This window comes from Notothenia rossii (genome assembly GCF_949606895.1).
Source record: "Notothenia rossii genome assembly, chromosome: 10".
NCBI classification, from domain to species: Eukaryota; Metazoa; Chordata; class Actinopteri; order Perciformes; family Nototheniidae; genus Notothenia; species Notothenia rossii.
The window spans coordinates 19,543,548-19,553,470 of NC_136908.1; the positions used below are offsets into that span (position 1 = coordinate 19,543,548).

Consider the following 9,923-nt stretch of genomic DNA (forward strand, 5'->3'; position numbering starts at 1 on the left):
TGTGTTAGAGTTTTACTCGCTACAGGGTGTACTTTGAGGGTTTTTGACTCTGCAGAACGTTTTCATGGATACAAACCTTCACAAAACACAAGGGGACGGGTAATAACCAGGAAAGCATGATGGGACCTTTAAGAATAAATACAGTAGAAGCACATTATAAAATGGTATTTAAAAAACAGGCATTTAAAAAGCAAAGATAATAAAATAAACACAACAGGTATAAAATACATGAATAAAAGCCATACTGCAGTATGAATATGAACAACTCACTCAAATGCAGTGTCAAAAAGATACGTTTTTAGCAGGCGCGTGAGTTGTTTTTGTTTTTGGCAATGATGTCTTTTTTATTTCCTGATTATAGATGCAGAGTTGTATAGTTACAACCGGCCCTTTGAGTGCAACCATAATGCTAATGTGGCCCGCGATGAAATTGAGTTTGACACCCCTGGCTTAGACCCAGGATAGATTAGCGCCTGTAGATCGGCAACAGCTGTGTTCCCGCACAGTCTCCTTTTGTTTGTTATTTTGTGCCACTTTAGAAGTGAGGTATTTTCTTTCCTTTTGTGTACTACTGTGCAACTCTCTTTTGGAGTTCTCCTTTTGTTAAATAGCTACAGTTTGGCCCTTTGTTTGTGCCAGGCTGTTTGTGTATATCATTTTGTTCATTTATAGGCTTGTTACAAATAAACCACTTGTAACTTATACCAATTCTACTCGTTGTGTTTCTTCCCTTCGGATCCCCTAGACCCAAAAGGGAACGTAATAGTTATATTTGATGAAAACATTAAATATTAAGAGTACATACAAAATAGTGGGAAAGTAGAAGGTCAATGATATAAATATAGAATAGAAAATATCAAGAAAATACTGTAAATAATATCTACAATAAAACAGTTTAGTGCCTGATAGGAGGATGTGCAAAACAGACAAACTAATAAGGCTTTATTTAAACATTAAAGAATACTTTAGGTTAAGGTCTTCTTTTAAATAAGAAAAAAGCTTTGGGGGTATCTATCAGATACATATTAAGCCTGACAAAGAACCTAACGTCTAATATATTGCATGGTTTGTTTTGGAACTTGACAATCAACTTTCCTGCAACGTTAACTATGTTGAAGCACTTATTTTAACCGATATTATACATATTTATGATACTCTTATAAGATGTATGTAGGTAGAATAATACATGTGCAGAATATGACAGTTTAGGTATACACACATATTGATAGATGTCTTGTAATGCTCTGTTGAGGAACCTGTGACCCAAGTTTTTCATTCATTGCATAACTACACCGTAGTTGTGTATATGATATATGTCAATAAACCTTAGGAAATCTTGAAAGGGATGTGCAAAATAGCAATTATATACAGTCTTTAATGAACGATAAGAGAATAACAAGTAATGAATATGCTTTATACGGATCTGCAGATAAATATTTAGTCTTCTCAAGCACCAACTATCAAATATCTCTCCTGATTGTTGGTACTTGACAATCACCTTCACTGAATTTTACTCAGGTGTAACTAAAGTCTGATTTAAGGATTGTTTATATTTCACATCATTAATCCAAATCTGTAAAGTAACTAAAATAAATGTAGTGGAGTAAAAATACCACGTTAACCTTAAAGAAAGCCCTCAGGATTATAAAAGACCCCCATCACCCCAGCCACAAACTGTTCTGTCTGCTGCCGTCTGGCAGGCGGTACTGCAGCATCCGGACTAAAACCACCAGACTCAGCGACAGCTTCATCCCACAGGCCATAAGACTATTAAACACCTGAACTTAGAAACAACATCCATAACATGGCTGCTACTTAGAAATATTCACAATGTAGTGACTGCTTTTTTGTCTTTTGTTTTCTTAGTTTGTGTTATGTGTTATGTGTTATGTGTAACGTTGCTGCCTTCTTGGCCATGTCAGCATTGAAAATGAGATTGTATCTCAATGCTTTTATCTGGTTAAATAAAGATTAAATAAAAAATATTCCAATCACTTCTATATAGACTCCTATTGCACTTTTTCGCTATTTTTTCTGTGTATCTGTTTTATTGTGTTGCACTGTTGGAGGAGCCTGCTTTGAATAGTGTGCCGTCGATGGGTTTCATTCCATTTCAAAGTGCTTTATGACGCTCCGCGTAAACTTCGCGCACTGCCACTCCAACATCCAATCACAGAGCTTGAGGACTGATCACGGAGTTTGTCAAGCTAAGCACATGCTGTAGTCCCAAACGATAGCTGAGGATTAGTGGTTGTGCAGTGTCTTCTGCCATCCAAAAACTCAGAAAAAATATTTGTTTCTCCGAATCGAAGGGGGAAAATACAAAAGCATTGTACACAATTTAAACCAATCAATGTTGTGTAATTAACAAGGATAATCTGGTGTTTTTTAGTCGATGAGTAGTGCAGATATCACTGTAAAATCAATCGACAGTGAGGAGAGGGTGTAAAATTCTCCATTATCCAATGGGAATTGACGCTCGTAATACAATAAAGGGGACATGATTGTTGTCTTTTAAATAACGTTAACTAAAGGGAACAATCTATTTGACACAGCTGAAGCTGGCCTTCCTTAAAAACTAATTTAATAAAAATCACAGCTGTATTACACACAATGCACTGTTTTTTGAGAACAAAAATTCGTAACTAATGTAATTTTTACATTCTGACGAAAAATAAAAATTATTATGAATACCAGTGAAATAAAAGAAGCCTCCCGTGAGTTACTACAATCTATAAAGTAGATTTTAAAAACGTTTCATAGAATAAAAGCTCACTGCGGGACGTTGTAGAAATGCGTGTGTGCACCACGACAAAAGAGCCTCATTCACTTTACATTGGGTTTTTTTGCGTGGTGCCGATACGTAAATGTAGCAGAATGCGTGACTCCACCACGCAATGCGGTGTTAAGGAGTCGTGGTGGGGTCACGCATTCTGGTGAGATCAGGTTGGACCAAACACAGCTCTTATCCTTCATTAACAGGCTGAGCTGCACTGCAATGATAATACATGACATTCTGGACATTTTCTTTAAATGCAGGACATATATTGGCAACTATAAAGGCTTATAAAGTATAAAATGCATATCTACTTCTTTAAACTGAATATATTGAATGCATAAACAACAGCCTCCTAATCTACTGCCTCTGCCAGCCGTTCACACCATCACCATGTCACTGCAGTAAAGAACACTTGTCCGGAAAGCAGAAGTGATCTGGTTTCCTGCCTTTCTTTAAATAAACTGCAAATGTTTTCAGAGACAAGAGGCTATGGTTCATCAGATCGGGTTTGCGAGAAAGAGACATTGGTACATGACTGTTCTGTTTCTTCAAGAGTGACAGGTTTAACTCTTTTTCGCGGGCAGTCTTTCTGTGTTGACAGATGCGGCCCACCTCCTTGCCGATTTAATCAGCTTCCTCATCAGCCTGTTGTCCCTCTGGCTGTCCTCCAGACCCGCCACACAAAAGCTCAGCTACGGCTGGCATCGTGCAGGTGCAGTACTGACATTTATCTAGCAGAATTTTGTTTTCAACTTTATTTTTATTCATATTTTCAGACAAAAAGAGTGGGAAAGCATTATATTACAGCATTATATTAGTTACAGAAAAGTCAAATGGAGACTTATTTTTTTTGGTACATAGTAACAAATATTCTAAAGCTAGTGGAGACTTAAGACCTTCAGTGCTAATTCAATTGATTGTTGTAATGGGCGGCCCCAATATTTATTTGTGCTATTAATGCTTTCTCCTTACGTTGTGTTAATTTATAAAAAATGCTTCGAAAAAAAAGTTCAGATGTTTCTTCTTTCATCCTTTCTGAATTTAAGTGATATAACTATTGATATTGTAAAACCCAATTAGAGTGTTTGTAATTTGCAATACAATTTCTAAAGTTAAATAAATCAACACATTTCACAAAAGGATGTTTGACGGTGCTATAGCTTTTTTTAACTTCTCTAAATGTATCCAAATGTCCTACAATTTAAACTCTGAAACCAAATGAGATGCAATTCTATCCATTACAAAATATTTTGTAAATTATATTATGCCAGCTGTCCTTGTTGTCTGACATTATTCATTTGAAAAACTTTAATTGGAGGCAGCTTCCTGTCAGTGATGCTCCACCAGCCTGGACACGGCTATAGCCACGGGGGTCTCAGCTCACACTGCCACAGCCACAGCCACAACACAGGAAAGGGAGACAATCAGGTTTCAAACCACTCACACAACAATGATAATCACGCCGACCTGGAGCAGAGCACAAGCGGTAATGGTAAGTGTCCCCATACACAACTCAATCTTTTTTTCTCTCAAATATATATGCTGAATCAATGTCATATGTATTGCAGCACTGTAGGGGGCACTACTGTCCACTATCATAACATAATGGAATATGTAGTGAATTATAACCCAGTGTATAATTCATTGAATAGCATGTATCTTACTCTACCACTTTCTATCAGGACGGAGGGCTCAGCAGGACAACGCAAGCGTGCGAGCGGCCTTTGTCCACGTGTTAGGAGATCTGCTCCAGAGCATCAGCGTGCTCGTCAGCGCCATCATTATCTTCTTTAAGGTCAGGAGTCTCTCTGTGTTTCTCTCTCCTACTTTAAGATAAAGGTTGTAAATACACAACAACATTTGGGACAAGCTATTCTCTCTCTGGTAGAAGCAGAAACGGTTGTCACTTTTCTTAACCATCATTTCCTATCAGCATTTCTAAAAAATAATAATGAGGATAAAACTCCCCAAATCGAATCTAATAAAAAAATAAAGCATACAGTACTGTAGCTCCCATTCATTCACTCATGCATGAGTTTATCTTCAGATTGTCTGAGAAAACCCCGCTGTAACTCTTGAGAAATGTCGAACAACACAAGACACTGTGTGCAGGAAAATTGTAAGACGTGTTTTCTGTCCACAAGCTGAAGATTTTTCTCTCCCCAGGCTAAAACTATGAGCTTCTCTTGCATAATAAATACTTTATTAGTTGTCAACAGCCTGTGTCCTTTTAAGTATTCTTCTGAAATAAATGCTTAAGCATACTTATCCTTTGATGCTTTGGCCAATATAAATTATTCTGTGTTGTTCCTTTCAGCCCGAATATAAGATAACTGACCCCATCTGCACCTTCCTGTTCTCCATATCTGTCTTGTGCACCACATTCACCATCTTGAGGGATATTCTTCTCGTCCTGATGGAAGGTGAGGCTCTCAGTCTCCGGCACTAAAAACATTGTCAACATAGTTTGTTAGCACTCTCTCACTCTTTGTGCTTCCTCATCATTTCTCAAATTCTTAAATTTTCTCTTTTTTCATGTCCCAGGCATTCCCGGAGGTGTGAAGTACGGTGAGGTGCGGGAGGATCTGCTCGCAGTGAAGGGAGTGACTGCGGTCCACAACCTACACATCTGGGCCCTCACCATGAACCAGGCCTTACTGAGTGCTCACGTGGCCATAGGTGAGAAAACAATGCCAGGCTAAATGCAAACCTATGAACAACTGTCTGCACCATTGAACTTGTATTATTTTTCAATTGGTGTCACAACCAAAAGAAATCTGAACACCGTCAGTGGGCGAATCAACGAACTAGCACATTTTGTTCATATGAATTTGCAAGGAGTTCTTTGAAACCGTCTCCGGGCTAAAATACAAAGGGTATTAGGTTTTGCTTATACATATTGTAATGCCATGAATATACAAATAATGACTCCATGCCGATGATAGCTGTGATATCTCAGGAATGCGTGAGGGAATATCTTTACATTTGGTAAAAAATGTCCACTTGAATGTACTGAGCAGATTTTGACGGTCACTTTGACCTCATACAACACGTTTTTGTCCACGACTCAACAATTAAAATGCTAATTATGTCAATTTCACACATTGTCAAATTGATGAAGAAGTGATGACATTTTGGACAAACATGGAAGTAAACTGAAATGTGACTGGTTGAATTTTTTTTAAAGATGATAATAAAAAAAAAAAAGTACATTTGAAACCTTAATTAGAGAAATTACTTGTAAAGCTCAAATAAATGTAATGGAGTAGAAATTACCTTTTGAAATAAAGCAGAGCGAAAGTAGAGAGCAGCAGGAAAAGGAAATACTTGGTAATGAGCACAAAGACTCTTTCTATTTATTTTATAAAAAGAACATGACAAGGGCTGCAAACATAGCTTTTTTCTCGTTCTTCTTTGCCCTTGCTGAAACCGTATAGGCACACACATTTTCTATATTTACAAACAAGGTGACTAACATGTTCACTGACATTTCTTTTGACTCCCTCTCCACAGATGAGACCATGAATGCTCAGACTGTTCTGAGAGAAATGACACAGGCATGTTACTCCAACTACATCTTCCACTCTGTTACAATTCAAATGGAGAGGCAGGCGGACCTGAAGCCAGACTGTAATCTGTGTGTGGAGCCCAAGAAGTAGCTACCTGCCATCATTATTTTATCTGACCCCAGCATAATAAAGCAAATGCTGTTATGGTAAAGAACCTTCAGTTCTGCACTTCTCCTTGGACCCTGAGGTATTTTACTGTGACAATATTGCCAAAGTCATATGACTGTGTCTTTAGTGCCTTTGTGATTATATTCCCAAATAACTGTTTTTATAGCATGTGCCTGAAGGAAAAGCAACCCTGCTCATGATTTAAATTATTTTAGAAGGGACATTCCCTTTTCACATGGTTCCCCATGTATGACGTTTCAACTTGTCTTTATATCCCTGTGTTGTCTTTGCTTTTAGGTGTATTCATGTTGATATAAATCTGTTTATCCTTTAAGAATCAATAACTGCTTTTATGATTGAGAAACTATTCATTTACATTTCGACTTATTGTCTTGAACGCACATTTTAAATAGTTTGTTTACCTTGTGAAGCAATCAGACTGAGGCAAAAATACCCTTTATTTGAGCATTAACCTACTTTACCAATATAAAACATTGCACACAGTCGGGTATGTAAATATAGATCAATACATATTTCTATGCATTGACTTTCACACCAGCAATCTCAGAAGTACTGTATGCGGAGAGAATCAAGTGTATTTTAAAAAAGGTGTTTCCACTGCCTTTTTTCAGTTGTAAGGTGAAATGAATTATTAAATAAAATGTATTTCTTTTTTAAATATGTTGTATTGTGAATTTTGCTTTTGTAGTCTGATTTACAAAGTCATGAAATCCTTCACGATGAAGCACTGTATCACTGCAAACACCAACTCCTCTGTTGCTGGGCAACAAGCTAGCACACGGATGCATTGTCCCAAGGTCTTGAGGTTGTTCCCTGTTTACAGTCCCTCACCTCTTTGACCCTAAAACCAAATTGTATGCTGTACAAAGTCGGCCATTTCGGTGTACAAGGGTCCTTTCACATGTTTCTGACACTCAAGTGTTTACACCTCGTTTGGCTCTTTTATTTAGAAAATATCTGCCATTAAGAAGTGGTAGATAATTATACAGGTTATTGACTTGAGCAATGCTTTGTACAATATTGAGGTACTTGTACCTAACATTTTCCTTTTTTATGTTGCTTTATACTTCTACGCAACCACTTTGCCACTTAAATATAATTTTGTACTTATTTTTGCGAGAGCGGGAGCTGCTTTTCAGAATAAAGTCTTATGGATAAATCAAAAGATCAATTTATATAAGGGTATAAACCCATATCTGGCAGTATTTAAAGATGCAATAACTTCATTGCCAGTTTTGGTTAATGTTTCATAAATAAGATTCAGGCATTTAAATGCCTAAATGGCCTATTGTCCCCAAGCCATACTTTTACTTATGATATTTCTTAACTTCATCTTCAATCCTGAATGTAAGACTTCTATCTTTATTTTTTTTACAGTTTACAAATTGCATACCTGCTTTTATTTATTTGTATTCATTCTATCCACATTAAGGTATTCTTTCATTTAACACATTTGAGTTGGTGTTAATCCTCATAACACACAATGTTAACTCTTGTATCTCCTTTTGTAAGAACATTTATTTTTGTTTACATACTGTACTTTCTATTGATGTGTTGTTTTGGTATAAGAAAGTGCTTCATTGAAATACGTATTGAGAATAATTACAGAGCGAATGTGTAGGCTTTTTACACAGATATTAAATAGATTTAAGTCAAAGGTAAATCACTCTCATTCACATGGAAGCAAGCTACCATGAAAGGTGCTCTCAATTTGGGAAGTGTCTTGCTCAAGGACACTTGGACATGTAAGCAGAAGGAGCTGGCCATTGTTGAGATCTCCATATTAGGTTGAATACTTGAAACGAAAGTTAATATAATCAAATATATTCTTGAATGAAAATGCTTCATATTTTAGGATTTTCTATATTTACAGTATAAACAAAATACAAGTGGTTTGTTAAATTGAGATTGAGGCCTATAATGGTTTATGGGTGTCACTGATAAGAGAGGAGAGACAGTTTATTCCCTTTTCCCTCACATCAGTACACAGGGAGGGGGGTTCCTGACTTAAGGAGAAATAGACTAAGGCCCCAAAAAGGTGTTTGTGCCATAGCCGAGAATAATATTTTGCAAGTCCTGCACACTAGAGGTCATGACCTTTTTACACAAACATGGGAAGGTGTGTCTTATGCCATAGCCATTGAATATTTCTGGTCATGTCCAGTCATGTACATCAGAGGCTGGGTTTTTGCTCTCGGTAAGGTTCTCTCAAACTTGGTAAATACCTCTCAAATTCCTTTGTTGAATGTGGAGTGAATTTCTTGGTTGAATGAGCGGAATTAATTGATGTGTGTTTGTGGATGTTAGTCTCCCGCCACCTGCGAGGTAATGTCCTCCGAATTCATGCGGAAATAGGTATGTGTTTGTGAATGGTAGTCTCCCGCCACCTGTGAGGAAAGGTCCTCCGAATTCATGCGGAAATAGGTACAGTATGTGTTTGTGAATGTTAGTCTCCCGCCACCTGCGAGGAAAGGTGCTTTTTATTATAAATGGTTGTTTATGAGGAGATGCCTCTAAATTCTATCGGGAGATTTAAATATCACAACTGAATTGGGCAGTTGAAGTTACAATTTAAATTTAAAACTGTGAATTGAGGTTTCATATTAGAGCATGACCACAGCATGATATGTTTTGTAGGATTGTCATGTTGTAACGAGAGAAGGTAGAAACCCTGAATAAGTGTGGACCAATTATTCTTCAATAAACTGATCCCACCTTTTGGATTGGGACAACTTCAAAGGCATCTGCGCTCTCCTCTCATGCTTAAAAGGTAAGATTGCACACTACCACACTCACACTTAGGTAGGTACACCTCATTCACCTCATTTACTGATATCAAAATCCTTCGGGATCGCTTAAACAGATTTAGCAGGTCGTCTGCATTGAAACAGCAGTTAATTGAACCTGGTTCTTCAGGAGTTAATGGAGGTGAGATCTTGCTGACGTTGGTGGATCTAAGCCAAGCAGTAAACTTACATAGACTCAATAACTTCTGTTAGGTCAATTAGTAGGTCTGAGTAATTTGCCGGAATAAATTATCAGCCCTCCCGACTCCAACATCATCCAACCAACAACAACCTGCTCTAACCGACACAGTAAGCCATGGCCCTCAGTGAATAGCAAGTGCCTGTACTGTACATATTTATAAAGTATTTATGCACACTAGCCCCTGTTCTCCCTGTTACATCCCCTTCATGCCGTTTATCCGTGTTTCTCATACCTTCAGCCATACTAATCCTCTCCTAGAGACTTTGTAAAGAGAAATTTGCTGTAAGCAGTTGAATGGGCTTTACATGCCGCTGCCTTCAGAGCAGACCATTGTACTCCCTTCTGTCTCCCTCTGAATTTAGCCCTGCAGGGACCAGATCAGTGTGTATTTAATTAAAGCAGGAGTAATGCACTAGGTGGCTAGATAATCCTGTTTTAATCCTGATACCCCCTCAGCT

General features: G+C 37.6%; 1 protein-coding gene across 1 annotated transcript; it reads left to right on the forward strand.

Moving 5' to 3' along the window:
- The first annotated feature begins 3,272 nt into the window (after positions 1–3,272).
- On the forward strand, positions 3,273–7,042 carry LOC307020974 (proton-coupled zinc antiporter SLC30A8-like). The gene is made up of 6 exons (XM_079652664.1): positions 3,273–3,491; positions 4,102–4,271; positions 4,462–4,574; positions 5,097–5,202; positions 5,324–5,458; positions 6,293–7,042. Exons 2-6 carry the CDS (start codon positions 4,115–4,117, stop codon positions 6,436–6,438), a joined length of 657 nt encoding a protein of 218 aa, XP_079508790.1. The 5' UTR covers positions 3,273–3,491; positions 4,102–4,114; the 3' UTR covers positions 6,439–7,042.
- Positions 7,043–9,923: the final 2,881 nt, after the last annotated feature.

What these genes read in the sequence shown, in the direction of transcription:
- LOC307020974 (XM_079652664.1), top strand. Translation starts at nt 4,115, where the DNA reads ATGCTCCACCAGCCTGGACACGGCTATAGCCACGGGGGTCTCAGCTCA. An exon ending in TCTTCTCGTCCTGATGGAAG is followed by an intron (nt 5,203 to 5,323) that starts GTGAGGCTCTCA and finishes TTCATGTCCCAG; the next exon opens with GCATTCCCGGAGGTGTGAAG. An exon ending in GAGTGCTCACGTGGCCATAG is followed by an intron (nt 5,459 to 6,292) that starts GTGAGAAAACAA and finishes CCCTCTCCACAG; the next exon opens with ATGAGACCATGAATGCTCAG.